Source organism: Augochlora pura, chromosome 7 (genome assembly GCF_028453695.1).
Source record: "Augochlora pura isolate Apur16 chromosome 7, APUR_v2.2.1, whole genome shotgun sequence".
NCBI lineage: Eukaryota > Metazoa > Arthropoda > Insecta > Hymenoptera > Halictidae > Augochlora > Augochlora pura.
The window spans coordinates 31,684,060-31,703,107 of NC_135778.1; the positions used below are offsets into that span (position 1 = coordinate 31,684,060).

The window sequence follows — 19,048 nt, forward strand, 5'->3', positions numbered from 1 at the left end:
CCAATCACCTGCTTGCTAATTTCACTTATAGGTGACGGTATCTCTCTTTCTTTCCCTTTGAGTACAGTTGGAGAACCCGTCCCACTTCCCAAGCCTAGAAAAACCTCCACCGGCAGTAATACATCGGTGAAGCCTCAAGTATTGAAACGCAAGCTAGCCCCACCTTCCCCAGCGAGTAGAACGCTAACCGTGAACAGTGTAGATCACTTGGCGAGCACCCCTGCATACTCCAGCAGCGATACCATTGGCAGTGACGCGAGTTCGAACGTCCTACCTGAAGCACCTGCTAGCAGCAACAGCGTTGAGTCTAGCAGAAGGAGCTCAGCCTCGTCTGATCGAACAATTGAGAAGCTGGAAGCTTCTTCTACTTGCTCTAACAGTGAGGAAGAGGTATTCTTGACACCTGGAATCGACCAAATTCAGACATCCTTTGATTATAATTCAATAACATCAGAAGAGAAGGATGAAGGGGCGGATATGATGACTAAGATGCCATCGAAAAGCCAAAGTAGTGCAATGGACATAAGTGAACAGAGTCCATTGACAGCGAAGAAAGCTACTAGTCAAGAAAAGGAAATGTGTGCAGTAATTTCAACGATGCCCAAGTGCAAGCACCTTGATGACCTCGTAGAAAGTAAGGGAAGCATGTTGTTCAAAAAGAGACGTGATAAGGTACAGGCTAGCATCGATGGTGCTAGCAGTGAGAATACAAATGGGGGAGGTGCGAAGGATACGAGAAGACCAAGGATTCCTAGAACAGCGTCAAAGTCGAACGATTTCGAAACCAATCCTCTAGAAAAGCAGAAGAGACATTTAACTTCGCACGCAGAGGATATCACGTTCGCGTTAAATCTGAATGTGGTGTCCAGTGTTGGAAATCTGACTCAACAACTGGAAAACGACGAGAACGTTGATCTTCAGGGTCAGGGTGAAGGGAATTCGAGTTGCGGATCGGTGGCACCAGGTGCATGTTGCATATCACTAACAGGGTGGTGTTGGGCACACACTTTGGAATTTGTCAAAAAATCAGTATCAGTCTGAAGTCTTCTACTTTAAGATGTTTGGTGGATATTTATCATATTCTAACAAACTGAACACAACTAGCTTATTCTTTGAATTTTATTCTTTCTGTGGTTTTGAGACTAGGGTGTATAGAGTAGACTTTCATATAGTTTTCAATTGTACAGTACCTACTAATCGAACACTTAACTACCTTTCGAACACTTAATTAACCTTTATTTCCACAGAGAAAAATACTCAAATTTTTATTACGTTTTGATAAACAGATGCCAACCTCTCAGAGACTGACGTCTTGCTACAAAAGGTATCTGACACACTGTCCAACTCTCTGCCAGTTGCGAACTCGAACCAAGTACCTGCCAAGAGGTTCGTTACTCCCGTCGAGGCCAAGTCAATAAAAGCGAATACTTCCAAAGAAACCACTTCCTCGAGCGCTAAGAAGACCTTGAACGAAGAGAACTCGAAGCAACGAAGCAATTACGATTTCACGGATACCGCGATCGTGAACACCAGCACACCGAATCTAACAGTCAATTCACAGCAAGACACGTCCGATTATGTGTCAGCAGCTGACGAGGACTTATCCATTGCCGATTGGGAGTACCAACTTCCAGCACCACCGAGTGCCTTCAGAGACTCCAATTCACCACTGTTAGAAAACTACGATGAGGTGATTTCATCGCCTGAATTGTTCAGAGATTCAGAGCACAAGGAACAAGTTGAACCCTTGGATAACAGAAATCGGAGTACTGATCGGAGCCAGCAAGTGTCAAAGGACAAAAATGGCATTGATAACGAATTCAGAAAAGATGCGATGAAACAAGTGAAACATCATACGCAATTGAAATCATTGGATCCGAACTTGAAGAAAGTGATGATCTCTGAACTGGAGACCAAGATTGGTACATTGCCACATAATTCCAAGGACCTTGACTCGAGAAAAGCTACGGATAACTCTTCGACACCCAAGATAGCACCTATAGACAACACCTTGTCGAACTTTACTATCACCACTTATACCAGACAGAAAAGTTTGAACATATTCGAGGAGACGGAGAAACAGTTTGAAGAGAAGAAGGATGAGAGGTTCATTAAGTCGTTTGCAACACTTTCCAGGAACAAAAATGGCAACGATGAAGAGAATAATAGAGCTATGAAAGATTTTGGTGTTGGTACATTGCAGAGAAAGACAAAAGATGAAGATGCCGGGGATAGGAAGCTGGAACCAAAGACAAACACTCAGTCCCTACACAGGTGGCAATCTGAAAACGAGAAGAACAATATACAAAGGTCCAAGAGTTACGTCTCTGTATGCGATAAGTCTAAGTTCCAAGAGACCGTGTGTGAAGATGACAACGTCAAGAACAATAAAAATGCTGTGAAGATAAACGATTCTGGAATGAAAAAGGCCACTAGCATCAGTGACCTAAATGTACCCAAAAACAACGAGAAGTTCTCACAATGGAGAGATAACATACTGAAGCGACAAGAGGAACCTACCAAAGAGAAGCAACTGCAGTCTTTACAGGTACGTTTTAACAAACAAATATCGAAGGTATTATCAACTATGCTTCTAACACTGAATTATTATTTGTAGGTACTAAAAAGCATTTTACCGCAGTTGAAAAATGCTCAACAGGCGGAGGAAAATGTGTCCAAAGAATCTGATGGCGCAGTATTACCTGAAAAAACAAGGTAAGCTTCTAGAAACTCTTGAAAAAAGGAAAATTCTAACTAGTAAATTTATTTTAGACCTGAGATTACGTCTAACGAACATTCGATCAACTCGAATCTAGCGACAGCTTGCACCGATAAGAAATCCGAACCAGAAACGAAGAAGATACCACCAGCAACCAATACGAAGCGTTACATTTATTCCGGACCACCAGCCATAAATTTAGGCAGCTGGTCAGAGCGACCGAGTCATAATATTCACATAAAAAGCGACACAGACTCTAAGTTAGACGTACACAAAACCAACAACAGGACCATTGTAAATATAAACGGCAGCAGGGATGAGAGGGACGGTTCAACCGATTGCGACGACTCCGCAAGACCTCAAAATGTCCTAGACAAGAGCAAGAAAATTGAAGCAGCGTCTTTGGAGAGGAGAGAACCGAACGAACTAGCTAAGAAGCTGATCACGCATACAACAGCGACAGGCTTTAAAAAGCCAGTATTGAACAAGGTCCATGTGGATCCCAAACCGGTGGTAACCGGAGTAGAGCTGAAGAAGACCTCTCCAGATAGCAAGCAGGAGGAAGCCGTTATCGACACAACTCCTGTGAACTTCAAAGAGCTGTCTAAAGCCTTTGGCCAAGACGTAACTCTTCGACCTAAACCGAAACGGACTACTTTAAACCGACGCTCGGATCTTCAGATTGAAACAAATTTTACCAACTCCGAGAAAATCAATGGTAGCAACGCTGAGTACCTGAACAACAACAACCAAGACGTTTTGAAATCCAAGAAATTTACCACAGTAGTGGGTCTGCAATCTCAAAATCAAGCGCCACTCAAAAACGGCATCAGTCAAGGTCAACGTTTGCAATTCGTCAAGGGTTTCAAGCTTCCAAATGGGGTGCCGAAGAACCAAAACAAAGAGCCTGCAAAAGAGTTCCCTAGAGAATCGTCTGTCCCTCAACCGCCTAGGCCACCCACGATGCCTGTTATAACGGGTGTCACATTGAAAAGTGCCAGGCCCAAATCGATGCCTGTCCAGGTAGACTCGAGGGATGTGTTGTTGGAGTCAATTCGAAACTTTGGGGGTCGTGAGAACTTGAAGAGCGTAAGCATCTTAACATGAACATTTCGCATTTGCATAGAGTCTTTGAAGGAAATAAATTGGAAGTGACTGAAAAAGGGACGCGATAAAGGCAGCGAAACCTCGGTTCGAATTTTACTTCGAGATCGTTTTTAACAACGATATGCAGCCGTGTAAGCCTGAAAGAAATTGATGAATCTGACATTTTTTTCACTCATGAGCATTCTGCAGTCGAAAACCATTTTCAAAACGTTGTCGAACTTTCTAAGCCGACATGGTTGCGTATCTAATTGTAAAGATCTATTTTAGCAAGTTCACTGGTTTGTTTTGCTTGGACGAAAGGTCCTCACAGTGATACAAGGCTAATGAGAATTTATGGTTACAGGCTACGGAAAGATGTTAAGTGCCTTCCTGACGGCAGACCATTCGAATTTATTGTGACCAACGATCGCCGCTGTTGCTATGAATCGAATCCTCGCCGATGTTCCTCAATATTCGTTTCGAATATCGTCAGAAGCAACTAATGGTGGCGAAAACACCGTATCGAAGACGGCTTGGTGCTCTTGTTAAAGCCGTGGCGACGAATAACGCGATCGACTCAGAGGGCTTTTTATTTATATCTTCTTTTTTGTTTGTTCTTTTTCTTGCTGGAAACCATTCGTGTGTAAATATATCGTGTGTAAAAAGTTGCACAACCGAGAAGCGGCGTTGTCGTTTGAAATGGTCGAGAATGTACATAGAACGTGTAAAGTTTCCCCGATGGAAACAAAACAGGGAAAGGAGAGTCTTCGTATTATCGTGTCCAAATAGTCAACGAACCTATTCCCGGTTCGTTCGAAACGAGTTTGCTCATTACACGATGCAGTCCACGCGATTTTTCTTGTTAAGTTTTTCCCTTTACATTCTAGTTCGCTCAACCGTACTGTTCTAAGTTTAAAAAAAGAAAAAGAAGACTCAATTGAAAAATCGTTAGATCCAGACGGTTGAGTTCACGTTGACTAACACACGTCCTAATCAATACAATTAACATTTAAGTTTCTATCACTGGGACCAAAGGTGACGTCTTTTATTTTATGTACCGTACAACGAATCTAGATACAGAGTGTAGGGTGTGTGTAGAACTCTGAATAGCTTTTCTTTTTTCCTTTCGAAGAAATAATCTGGTCAGTCGTAGAATGATAATCTGTACGATGGTAATCCGGTCGAGAGTTGTGTTTTGGTGTGTATGACAGCGGCGCGGTTCTAATTTATGTTCATGTGGTACAACGAAGAATTATTTAACGTTTAACGTTTTCCAATTTTTTTTTCTTTTTTTCATTGTTCACTGGAAACCGTCGGAAATAGCGAATCGTTCTGAATGTTTTACAGTTATTGTATACACAGTTCGAAAAGAATTGAATGGCCAATATAATTGTTTTGTTGATTGTTCCGTTGAAAAGTGACGTTGTTTTAAAGAAAGGATTATTGTCAGTAGTCAAGAAACCTGAAACGTTCTTTTGTTTTACGGATTCGATTTATGTTATGGGAGAACTTTGTGGCGAGTGGCAATCACGTATTATTAACGTTTGTCGTACTGTAAATAGCGTATACTGTCAATAATGTATTTAATACTTTACTTACGTAAACAAATATAATACGCCCACAATCCTATTTATATACGTTATCACTTACAGTTCCATTAAAGTTGTACCAGAAAAAGTTTAGAAACATTAGTTCTTAATTTTGTTGTGTATGCATAAGGTGTAGAAAAATATTATCCTAATACTGTTTCCTAAAACTCCCAGAATTGTTGTGGAGCGGCTTAAAGAAAACAATTGCAATCAAATGCTAAACAAAACGTTGCAAATAAGAACAGGATCCGATAATTTCGTAAATATTTTAATCGTAGAAAAAAAATACGTTGATACAATATCATCCCTAACATAAAATATATTTAATTGTCGGCGTTTTGTACAGTAGCACCCACCTCCTAAACGGACGCGAATCCGGCAATTAGTTCGTAATGTATATTTCAAATATACAACATCGAAAATTAACAGCTTACAAACTAGTTCATAGGCACCGTGAAACAATCTGACTTACGAGCTAAGTATCTGTATAAATATATTGCTACAGCAACGAAAGATCTAGACATGTATTGCCACCAAGGGATCACAAATTCGGAGCAATCCCCTCATCGTGAACAAATATTCTCAATACGACAGTTGAACAGCACCAGGTACAGTTACATTATTTACCTTATAATTGCACTAACAGTAATGAAAAAGAGATCTCGTATTGTCATGTTTATAAAATATCTGCTTGTTGAAAGGAGACGCATGACATGTGTGAACATACTTTAAACGTTTTCTTTCAGAAAAAAACAGACTACGGTATGCTGGACGTTGATTAATTGTCAGGTATTGGAGTATTGCAATTTCCATGCCACAATTTTGTGTCAGAATCGCATCTTGAATAATTCCCAAACACGTCGGCGTAGCCACGATCTCTCCACCATGTACACAGCTGCCTGTTCCAACCACAATCTATAGTGTGGATCAACTCGGGTCTTTCCATTCCTAAAAGCGTATAAAAATCTTGATCTCCCAAGTGCCCCTGGAAACGAATTCTCAAATTAATGATTTAAAATCAATATAGTCCTATTCAAATGATTGAACCACATAGAGTAGATTAAAGAAGTGGGAATTTGATTAAAGAATCAGCTAAAATCACTACCTTGAAGTGATACTTCTTGGTCATAGCATCAACAGTATCCTTTTTAACAATCTCATTGTATACAGAAGAGTTTCGCAGCCTATTCAAGTTGAAAAGTACCACTCCACTGTTATAACCAGGATATCCACCAGATTGAGCAGGTTCACCAAACAAAGTATTGGGGTGTTTGTTGCGATATAGGTACAAAACATGTTTGTAAACCGGAGTGAGCTCTGGAGCCAAGCCGAACAGAGCTTGATCTCCAAAACTATCGAACTCCTTGAAAAGTTCTTTGATGTCTTTACGAAATTTTGTATCAGCATCAAACATGGCTGCATAGCTTTGCTCCATTGGAGCTATTCGGTGCAAACCCAGAGACAGAAAGAACAGCGCATCCGAGTAGTACGTTCCAGGTTTACTGCTGAAGTGCGGAGACATTGCCGATACAATGTCCTCTAGCTGTGACGCTAATTCGTGGACATCGTAATATTGCACCTAAAATGCAAAGACCAAATTGTTAATAGAAGCTTTGAAAATTATAAATTTCATAAAACACGTCAATCCGACCTTCATAAATTTTCCGGTCGACGACAAAACACCGTCAAGAACATTCTCAGCGACGTCTTTGCTGTCGTCGTCAGTTATCACGTGAAACACGATGTCAACGGAGGACAATCTAAGCAAAGACTCCGCGAAGATTTCGAACTTCCTTCTCATTGGCGAGTTACTAGCAACCTTCGTGAATATGCACCAGACGTTATAATAAATCTTTTCAATCTCGAGGAGTGAACCAGAAATTTCTTCCTCCCTAAGGCCGAATCTGCTCGACCTTGCAGTCGGAGTAGTTTCATGGTCAGGGGCAGTGTTCGTTGACCAGTATTTACCATCTGATGTCTGATAACAGTAGAACAGCACCAGAACCACGGCGAGAACTGTCAAATTGATCAGCACCTTGCGTAGCAAGAGCATTTAATTATTCACTCATGATCACGGTTACTCTGCATTTCTCCAATTCAGAGCACAACCAGTTTTATCGCACGACGTTAGAAATTAGTCCGAGTGGTCATTCGACATCGCACTTTTCTCATTACAAATTACTTTTCGAATATGAGAGGTTGAACGAAGGTTCTGAACCTCGACAACCATAAAAATTTCAATTTATAACTTGTAGACTGCGAGATAGCAAAGGTTGTCGCAGATTATGTGTACAGGGAAAGCTTACGACACAGACAATTGTCGAAATTAGGTTCGGATCACTAAATTCTGGATCTCAAGTATAGATCCAAAACAAAAGCAACGTGATCCTGATGATCACGGTGTATAATATAAGCATGGACCATGAGCGTATATACACCGTGATTTCTATGCAGCTGGTTTCTTCTTCAGAGACCTTACTATCTTTGTAGCAAACATCGACCTCCATGTTATGTGATAGCTGAATTTGTTTAAAATTGAGAAGACAGCTGATTGAATCCATTAATATATAGTTATGTATATACTATGTAATTTTATTATGTAATTATGGTATTACATTACTGACAAATATACAATTTCAAAAAACAGGAGAAGACTTTGAAAACACCCGCCATTTTCATGCTAACACTTTGGCTTACACTATGCCCGTTGAAAGAACTGGCGCGCAATTCAAATGATCAAAGGGTTATGGGGATACGTTATCAGTTATTGTTTGGAAATTGAAAGCAAAAATTATAATACCGTATTATTAATGAAGTTTTATTTATATTTTAGAGTTATACCTTTATATAGCCGATGAAATAAGTCTAAAATTCCAAAAATGACAAGGGAAGTTTCAAATCACCTGCCATTTTTAAATTAAACTCTAGTTTACAATATGCCCACCAGAAGCATTGGCGCGGAATTCAAGTGTTCAATGGATTATACGACTTCATCAGTGATTAACGTTTGAAAATAAGGCGGGTAAATTATTATAATTACATTATTGAATATAAGTTAAAGTATCTTCGATAATGTATTGTCGAAGAATCTTTCACTAATAATTTCAGTTTATTGTTTAATATTAATTCTAACAAAATATGCTAGTTAGGACTCCAAAACTTATGTAAATTCTGTTTAATTGTTGTATTTACAGATAGGTAACGAAAGCTTTTTTGAGGAATAGGAAGAGTTGCTATGGAAGCAGCTCTCTTTCTAGCTCTGTTGTCCCCAAATTGAAATCTGGACCAGCCACGTACCTGTCCTCTGCAGAAGACATACAGTATTGATCACACTGCAAGGCATAGGCACGTTGGAGGTAGCCGGCGAGCACGTGGCCACCCATTAAAATCTGGTGGGTGGAAGACTTTTCCTCCCCATAAATGAAAGAACACAAACAGACAAATTCTGACCAAACAACAGAGCCAGACTCAATCACCAATAACATGGACGGCATTCCAAGTGGACCATAAATACAACTCGTGTCAGGGATGCTCTATCATTTTAAAGTGTTGGAGTATTGATCCAGTTTCGGTCAAATTTAGATTGCCGAAGTATTGACTACTAGGAACACTTGGTTATCTGATCTCTAAATACACAGCATTCAATAAATTTTATACCTGTGTACTATTAGTTGAGGAAATGTTTATCAGCAGTCGTAGAATTATCTTCAGACGCAAAATGAGATTTTAGCGTGTCTACTATTGCAACTTAAGTGCAATCAAATGTTATTTTGTGTTGTATTCAGTAATAGACGCTTTACTAAATGAAACTTAATATTTAGGATCTCAATTTTGTAAGTGCCATTTATATGATTTCTGTTAATTCATTGACGCTGTTATTAACTTTTTCATTAAGATTTCAGAATATTTTGAAATAGTAACAGAGGAGAAACTAAAAGGAAACAAAGAAAATTTAAGGCTCTATTGGAAATCCAATACTTTGACAATTATGAAGTACCATTTCTTCGTACACGTTGCCTGTAATAGTTTATTGATTTCCTACTAATTGGAACTTGCAATTGTTTTTTAGTACATTTTACCAAAAAGGAGAGTAAAAATTGTCAAGAAAAATCGAAGACTTCGTTAGACGCCAATCTTTACAAATTACGAAAGTGCCATCTATTTTCTATCAGTTCTGTTAGTTCACGGTTATTGGAAATTTACTTCGCCGTCATAGATTTCATTGTCAAGAGACAATTTGCAGGTGGAAGAGAGGTGGAGTAGGCCACAGCGCAGACTTTTGGAGCCCGAAGCACTAAAAAATTCTGCTTGGCTGGCCGTACCAATGGATGGGTCCACGGGGGAAGACATTATTGAAGGAGGCGAAGGCTGAGCCCCAAGTAAGAGCGTAGGAGAAAGAGGGTGGAGGGAGGCAATCAGTGAGGTTGATAATACGAGCAAGCCGATAGGAACCGACCCAGGAGAAGCGTAATGGTGTTGGTATATAAGGCACGAGCAGCGAACGTCTGCTCCTGACAGCCCATTACCACTGTACAAACGCGGGCACAGAGCTTCGGGAGGATGGCGAAGTCTCTCCTCCCTCCTCCCTCCATAGCCGTGGCTCGTTCCATCCCTTTCTGCGTCTGTTTCCCTCCTCCGGCATCTGGTCGGTCCTCATCCACTCGTACAACTTGCTCTTCCTGCGGGAAGATGGTGGAAACCACCCTTGGCTACACAACCCTCCGCCCGGGGGAGCATGGAGACTCTGTTTTCATCGAATTTAACCCTTGTTACTCCGAGAATATTATAGAGCCAATCTAAGCGAATTTTTTAGATGACAACTACACTGCGGATTTTACGCAAGTATGACGAAAATCAGAAGACCAAACGCGAAACAATAAAAACGTTCTGTACAATTTTACCGACTCGTTAAAATCGTTCGGAAGAGAAATAATTGTTTACGTGGCTGTTGTATCTTGCAGATCTAAGTTAGTCTAATGATATAGAATTTTGCATCAGTGTGAAGTGATACTATTCAGTAATATTTAGTAATACTTAAAACTGTAAGAAGATTATATGAATTTCAGAATATCAATGCATTATTTTCAACTTTCCTAAATGTTTAAGCAAAGAAAAGAAGTTTATTTGTACATTTTTTTTGGGGGGGGGGGGAGGGGGTATTTATGTCAAAAATGAAACTTCAATATTAGTACCAACAAAAAAATGAAATGAATTTAAGAATATCAAGATATTATTACAGACTTTTCAAAATGATTAGGGCAAAAATGAGTTGTATTTTGTTGTCATTTCAGAAAATGTTTAATTTGTATAATGGTCCAATCATTACGTTGGTTCAATTTAGAAATACATTGTTTGACACTGTCGTTATTTGTTTTAAGTCAAACACAATTTCTGCACAAGACTTTATTCACTGTTTAATCAAGTTTTTTTTTTTTTTATCCGGGAGATTAATGTGTAGTAGCGCGCGAATGTATTCACGCGCAGCGTGCAGAAAACGGCATCGCAGCATATCGATTAAAATTGAAGTTGCAATAATGGTTGAACACCAATAAAATAGAATTTCCATCGCTGCGAGTTTATCAAATTTTTTCCCCTTCGTGGAGAAAATTATGTTAGATTGTTTTTATATTACTTCGCAGACTTTTTAGACAAATGCCGTATGTTTTTTCAGAAACAATCAATGAAAGGAGGAGTTGTATCATGCGATCAAGATCTTAATCAATTTTAAAGGGTTGGTTTAAGTGAAACATATAATTTAGAATTCAAGTGTTTTTATTTTCTCTATACGACGCTGGTTTGTCTAGAAAAATTCAATAGGAGTGAAACTTTGTGGACCATATGCAACCATCGTAATTAATTGTGAAGGGTAGCTGTATGGGAATATAATTTACAAATCAAATGTCTCTTATTTTTATTTACAAAATACTATATTTTTCGGGGCCAGTTAGTAGAGGTAAAACTTTCTTGGATGAAGAAGAATAGTCTCCTGCATATATTATCTACAACTCGATTAATTTCGGGTAATTCGTTGATATTGTAGCTTCAGATAATTTGATGATATTGTAATTTACAAACTTCTACCTTTTTCTACAAATTACTATTTTCTTTCAGGAACAGTCAATGAGGGGTGAATATTTGTCACTGAAAAATAATACTTTTCACATACTGCCATTACCTTAATTAATTTTCAAGGGTAGTTTTAGATAAAACATATTGTAATTTACAAACTAAGCATTTCTATTCTGTTAACAAAGATTATTTTTTTCAGGAACAGTGAATGAGGGGCGAATGAAGAATAATGTCTTCAACAAAATATTATAATTCCAGAAACCGTCAATGGGGATGAATCTTTGTCCTCCGCATACAACCAACGTCATAATTAATTCCGAAGGCGAGTTGTAGCTAAATCAGAGTACAATTTCAAATCCGCGCGTTCCTATTATTTCTAAAATATGCCATTTTACCGTGGCCGAATTGAAAGGGGTGGAAAGCACGTCGATCTATCCGGGGGACAGGTCGCGGCAGCCCTGGAAGAAGGGAATCCGGGCTCCAGTGGCGCATAAGAAATGGAATCCGTCCGGAATCAATTCTCCGTGTATCCTTGGGGAAGAGGGTGGCGAGTGGTTTTTCGAGGGTGGCGTCGGAGCCACGCCTGCCACCTCGGTAGGCCACGCCCGCGCGCGAACCTACCCCCGGAGGGTCTCCTGCCGAGGGTCGAAGGGCTAATAATTCACGTCACGAGCACACCCCACCATAAAGAGTCAGCTACAGCCGTGCCGCGGCTCGTATATTCCGTATCAAGCCTGCCGTATGAACGTTATCCAGCCCCAGTTACTGTTAATTACCGATCGTCTTCCGTAATTAATTGCCGTCGGCCCGGAGATCTCCATCGATCCGGCTGACCCGCGGCGACGATATCGATCCTTCGAACTGTCCGGACGTATTTTGCAATGTTTAATCGCGTAACATTCGACGCAAAATGGACAGGCAAATGCTAGGACATTTCGTATGTGGTTTTAGCTTAATAACATTTATTAGCCGTTTATTTCGATTTGAATATTTTATTATGTACAACGGAGATCTTTTTGGTTTTTATTAATCGAAAGTTTAGGCTTGTTATCGACCGCATTGATTTGGGGGGTGGTTTTTGTATTGGATTAGACAGACTTCGTGATTTGCTGTTATTTGTTTTCGGGGAAACTTTGTGAAACTATCAGTTTTTGTTAATTGAAATTCTTAATGTTTGTTTTGATATTGTATTCGAGAATGCTTCTCTTTTATTAAATTAGAGCGGGTTTTGGTTTTTATTATTTAGTGTGGGGAGAACTATGGTAAATTAAACTGGAGCGACTGTTATTATGAATTTCAAAGGCAGATGCATGCTTTTATGATATTTTATTAGATTCTTTTCTCTTTATATATTAATGGTATAGAGTGCAAAGCGTAATTACAAAATAGAAGTTATATTAAATTAATAATAAATACGTTTTATGATTAGAATACGGATTTTATGCATTCGTTGGTAAAATGAATAGATGATATTTAAAACAAAGGAAAGATTTTTAAAATTCAAGAACATCTATAGATTGATTTCAACTGACTAAAATTATTAAAGAAAAGAAGAAGCTGTTATTTGGCTCGAATATCTTTATTTCGGATAAAAACCCACGGTCTATTTATCAATTATCATTAAAACTTTGGGTGTGGTCTCACAGACAGTCTACACTACTTAAAAATTAATACCGGTCTATATTGCTTAAGTTTTTATATAATAAACTACTTCAGACACATATTGATGTAAATAGGGATGCAAAGTATAATATTATTAAATATCAGAATTTGACATAAAATTGCAAGTGATTAATTTACTTAATAAATTTTCAACACAGTTTGCAGAATGTTAACTTAACTGAAATGTTTTCCACGGTGTATGGGGAATCTAATTAACTTTTAACAAAAGTTCACTGATCGCACGGCCCGTCGATTTTTATTGGCGGAGATAATACAGGCAGTTCATTTGATTCGCAGAAAACGGTTCGGCAATAATTAAAACGTAGAAATATTCTCGCGTTTATCGATCGATTTTATCTTCTGTCATTTATTATCTACTTCCAAAAGCAAAATCCCCTAAAGGCCGATAATTAACTGGCTTGACAATTATGTAACGTATTGACTCGTTTACATTTTGACGCTCAATCGTTATTTACCATTCCCGGCGCCGTCGCCGGAGGAATAATTGGTTCTCGTGCGAATGCGAATCGAGGTATAAAGCGTTGCAAAACGAATTCTCGTACAGAAACGTTAACACGCGCTCTAGATGTTAATTAATAATCATTCGATAGCTGAATAAATAGGAAATTAACAAAATAAAAACTTGAGCAGATCGAAATATTTTAGACGATCACGTTTAATAGTATTCAAGAACTTAGAGTGCAGCAGATAGGTGAAAAGAAATCCTGCGAAGAAGAACGCGTTATTTCATTATTTTCTATAACAAAATAATAGTTTAAGAGTTACATAAAAAAATATTACAAAAATATATCTTATAATATGAAGAAAACTAAGGTATAAATAGGTTGATAATGTTACAGAATTATACTTTCCGGTATTGAAAAAAATCAGAGTGTACAGTGGGGTGAGTAATTACAAACTCAATTGAGTTTTACACTGTTACTGTTAATTAAACGAAACCTTAAATATTATATTTGTATATTCCTATTTTCTATTACTTCGGATATTGAAATGTTCAGATATGATATTTTGTTATGGTTTATTTTTTAAATATATGGGATATATATCAGCCAAAGATGGCGACCTACAGTGCTATGGAATAATTATAAACTCATAGAAATATTATACATAAATATGACATTTTATCAAGTTTTTATTTAAATATTGCTAGAAATGTGCGGGTTACTTTCAGCCTATAATTATTTACACCACATTGGTCAAACAAGACCCAAGGAACATGGTAGGATAAAATTAGTTTCTTTATCAAAATAACAATACGGAGTAGATAAAAAGATATTACACACGTATATAAGACTGTCGAGAAAATTTTGCGGTAAATGGATATAAAAGAAGATCCACGAAATAAAGCAGAGCGAAATTACTTCTTTAGACGACACGAAAATTCAAGCAGGATAGAAAATATTACAAAAATATACCCAATGATATGAAGAAAATTATAATGTGACTGTAACAAAGTTTATAAAACCACTTTAATGAAAGTCCTTTTCGAGGACTTAACCCCTTACCGTACCATTTTCTGCATAATTACAGCGATTGAAAGTCTTCCGATTATAATTATTTCTAAGAATTTATATTTACATTTGTTACGTGTCCATATTTTCTTAAATGTTCCAATCGTGATAACAATGTATCAGAATTTTATTCAGACCAAGAAGAACGGAACAGCATTCACAATTACCACTAAAAATCTTCATCACGTGTTAGGTCTACTTGCCAAAGGGTTAAAGTCATAGATGCAGAGAATTTGAAATTGTTTTAACGATGGACCCTTTTGCGTACTACTTTAATTTCAAATGATTATAATATTTTCCGGAGAGTATATTATTGTAACAATTGCAAAAGATGCATACTTTTATCGAGAACTCCTTCGGCGGTCCAACATTGCACGTGAATAATATTGCGAGAATGACGAATTTAATAAGTAACTTGCGGATTCTTCTGCAAAATAAAAATGGTGTTCGTTAATTATAAGATATAGGAACTACAAAATAATTTATTCGTTTTCTTAATAATATTGGTGAGTCGACAGCAATGCAATAACATCTTTTGAGTTGTTTAAACGGTTTCGCTGTTTCGAATATAAATAAAATCAAAATTAAATATAGATCCGCACTTTGTTTAGAGAAAAATTTATAGAGAAATATAATTATAATTATATAATTATAATACATAATATAATAATAATATAATAATTATGCACATAAAAGATATACAGAGAAAAGAACTATCACAGTTTCCACAATAAAACCTATTGCCCAATGGAAGGCTATGGTTCCAAGTAACAATCATAGTTTTTTCAGAAGAAAATGATAGCAATCGCTAAGGATACGGCTACTTTGTCGAAGGTCCTTTTTTCGTGGGCGGAGAACAGCGGAGGAAGATGACTGAAAGAGGAGGATGGCTCGGCAGGAGCTCAAAGAGTGGACTTCTACGACCCCCATGGTTTCTGGCACTTACGGGCGCCCCGAAGTCGTCCCACCGGCGTCCACGTGGCGAAGCGTGCCGCCCTTTTGTCATCGGGCCCTTCGGCCGGTCCGTCGGGGAGGATCGTCGAGATTCAACGTGCAAGGACACGTGTAGCAAATAGGCTTGGTGGCCCAAAGCCTGTTTGCCTCGGCCGAGGACCACCGTCGCGACGGCCGCGGTCACAATGGGACGTGCGGTTCTTCGACTCTGCTCGATTCGACGGATCAGAGAACGCCGGGAAATTAAATGGGATGCAGTCGGCGACTGGGCTGGACAGGTAGCACAATGCGATCCATATGAATCTTCTAACAATTTTTTGCACATTAATGTCGCGAGAATTGATCCTTGCGAATCTCGCTTACAATTTTATACTGCCGAAAATATGGTTGTATCTTGTTTAATTGTTAATATTTTTTCGCCTGAAAAACCAAACTAGAACCTTTCGTATACGGCAAAGTTTACTGTGTGTGTGTGTCTGTAATGATGGTTCCTTTTTTTTTATTAAATTCACTTTTCTCTTACATTATTCATGTGCAATTTTACACTGTCGAAAAGAGTCTTCGAAAATGTGGTTGTATCTTGGGTAATTGTTAATAACGTTTTACGAAAAAATTATGGTAGTTAGTTAAAACTATAATCTATAATACACAACAGGTTTTATTTTCAAACATTTGCAACGTTCTTTCCTACATTTGCTTTTCTCGTAATCCTTTACTTTCAATGACCTTAAGTTCTCAAAAAGGATTTTCACTACAGTGGCTGCATCATTGACAATATTTAGTAATTTCTCTTGAAAAGTATCAGCATCTGCTTCGAACAATATAAAAAAAGGTCATTCAGAAAATTCTCTGACCGCGTTCACTTGTACCTGTATCTGTGTATCTAGCTACCGTTCCCACATTTCTTTCGAAAGGTTCTCTCCTGTCTTTCACTGCTGTCTTCACCGACACCTAACTATCCGCCGCTTTTTCCTCTCTTTTTCCTCGCCGACACCCTATCGCAACGTACTGATACCTTTCGTGCCAATCAACGGGTTCTCCATCGCCGAAAGGTGAACGCCGATAATTCTCGCCGGGGAATCGACGTTTCCGCTCGACAGCTCCATCGCGAAAAAGGACAGAATTATCCACGGGTGCTAAAGCAATGGCCGAGCTCTAGCTAGCTGAAAATGCGATCGACTCTTCGCGGCACCTTTCGCGTAACTCTGATCATCCGCCGAGCCGCGTAATCCGAATTATATTTTATCCTCATTGCGTAAAACCTGAACCTTAACCCTTTTTCCCTATAATGTCGTGTCAGACTCGTTGCAAGAATTTGGAACGTTACTGCTAAGTATGTATACTAAATACATTACTACTAAATAGGTACAATAAATACATTACTACTAAATATATATTCAAAATACATAACTACTAAATATATATGCTAAATACATTATTAGTAAATATATCTAATAAATATGTACGTTTCCATATCTCTTAAATTAAAATTAAACAGCACTCATCCATCATTAACCCAGTATCTGCCACGATCGCCATTTGGGGATTTTGAAATTTTACGTACACCATTTGGCTCGAAGAATATTGTATCAGCTGCGTTTGACAGTTTAGTGTTATTTTTATCAGTTAATATTGTTTATTTATAGAAGGTGTGTATTTTGTGTTTCGTTTCTGTTCAACAAGTAAACTATGGAAATCATTTGTAACTTGAACACAAGATTATCATAATTTAAGCATGATATTTCTGGTTCGATTTTTATATTATAATTAAATACCATACATGAATATGTAATTAAGAATATATAAAACGATTTAGGCAAGAGAGAACAAATTTGTCTTTTTCTAAAATTCTAAATTTTCTTTCTTCTACATTTTTATTCATTTTAACTGTCACAATCCCCATTTGGGACTTTTGAAAAAATATAAAATGTTTCAGCAACTAAACGTACTTTGAATACAGTTATATTGTTAAACAACTTTTTCTTCATATACTTTGCATGCAAAATAAAATTTGACTTTATGAGTTAAAAAATAAAGAAAACAGAAATAATATGTTTTTTATCTTTAATCTACATAGGACATAAAACATAACCTTGTCTTAGACAATTCCCTAATATAGATATATAATAATGAATTCTAGTAATGAATTCTAATAATTCATATTCTAATTCATTGAATCATATTCTAATAAATTATGTCTTACATATGTACGATATTAAAGTGCCTAATATACTAAAATACAATAACAAATTCTATGATATTCATGTTTAACAATCAGTTCTCTAATATACTTATGCAATAATACCACATATCTAACAATGAATCGTTTAATGTAAATATAAATGTGTAAAAATAAATCTAATATGCATGTATAATAATAAACTGCCCAATATCTATACTAACACATAACAAGATTCGCACTTGATAAATTCTCTTTTATTCAAAAGCCAAAATAATGTCCACCATCTGATATCATTATCAAATCCAAGATCGATGGAAGTTTCTATTAACTGTAAAAAGATTTCAAAAATCGTCAAACCAAAATTTTATTCTTTTCATCTTTCTTCTGCTTTAAATAGTAATCACTCAATTTCATTACAAATGCAAAAAAAAAAACAAATTCGTAGTCTAACGATAATTTCCTGGTGACAAAATTATTGGTGAAAGAAAAACTATTACATAGAAATATTTATCAAATACGCGACATATTAAAAACTCGTCGAATGCCGGTACCGTTTCGAAAACAATTATCAATACTTCACATGCGAACTAGAGAGAACTTCATCGATCCAGAAAGGATCTCCGGTTTCTCGATCGCTCGAGGCCGACGTGAAATTGGGGGGATGGAGCGGCGCGCGAAGAGAAATCGCGGCCAATCGTCGTGGAAAATTGGCCGTGCAAAACGCGTGGTGCACGCTGCTTAACGCTGTCGATATAAACATACAGGCTCGGAATTAATGATACACCGTTTAGTTACGCGTCAGTTGATTTTCCCAGGGCACCGCTTTTGTCAGTAATAGGCAGGCTAGTTGGGGAGGGTGGCGGGGTGTGTTACCGATGGGACCCAGGCCGCGCTCCTCAATATGTCACTGTGGCTAATTTTAGGGGCAAACCGGCGGCCACCGACGGCAAAGTCGATCCTTTCATCGGGTTCACGGTTCCTGCGACCGTTTCTGACTCTCCTATACTGATCCTGCGGACCAGATATACTCTACGAGGACTCCGGACATGTAATCTCTCGATCGTTTCTGCGACGCTGCTTCGCTATACTTCAACCTCTCTCAGGCAATTACACTTTTTCGATGTCTGCTAAGTCTCGGTCATTGAATACGATTTTGTTTGAAGATTTTTGAATATCATTTTATAGTTAGCAGAAATTTCCATCGATCTTGGATTCGATAATATTGTACTAACAGGTGGTGGACATTACTTTGACT

The 19,048-nt window shown here is 37.8% G+C and overlaps 2 protein-coding genes across 11 annotated transcripts in view; one reads left to right on the forward strand and one right to left on the reverse strand.

The window, feature by feature from the left end:
• Window positions 1–5,434, forward strand: part of LOC144473851 (uncharacterized) — a 136,634-nt gene extending 131,200 nt beyond the window's left edge. For 9 of the 10 annotated variants that reach the window (XM_078188154.1, XM_078188147.1, XM_078188156.1 and 6 more), the window contains 5 exons: window positions 68–964; window positions 1,287–2,548; window positions 2,618–2,715; window positions 2,773–3,808; window positions 4,170–5,434. In XM_078188154.1, coding sequence (XP_078044280.1) covers window positions 68–964; window positions 1,287–2,548; window positions 2,618–2,715; window positions 2,773–3,808; window positions 4,170–4,187 — 3,311 coding nt within the window. In that variant the 3' untranslated portion in view covers window positions 4,188–5,434. The remainder of the gene's footprint in view (window positions 1–67; window positions 965–1,286; window positions 2,549–2,617; window positions 2,716–2,772; window positions 3,809–4,169) is intronic. The other variant, XM_078188158.1, reaches the window with a different exon arrangement.
• A 212-nt stretch (window positions 5,435–5,646) lies between these two features.
• Xxylt (Xyloside xylosyltransferase) lies at window positions 5,647–7,806 on the reverse strand. Its single transcript, XM_078188159.1, has 3 exons — window positions 7,046–7,806; window positions 6,500–6,973; window positions 5,647–6,379 (listed from the first exon to the last, which is right to left on the reverse strand). The coding sequence occupies exons 1-3, from the start codon at window positions 7,445–7,447 to the stop codon at window positions 6,173–6,175; spliced, it is 1,083 nt and encodes a 360-aa protein (XP_078044285.1). The 5' UTR covers window positions 7,448–7,806; the 3' UTR covers window positions 5,647–6,172.
• Between the last annotated feature and the right edge of the window lie 11,242 nt (window positions 7,807–19,048).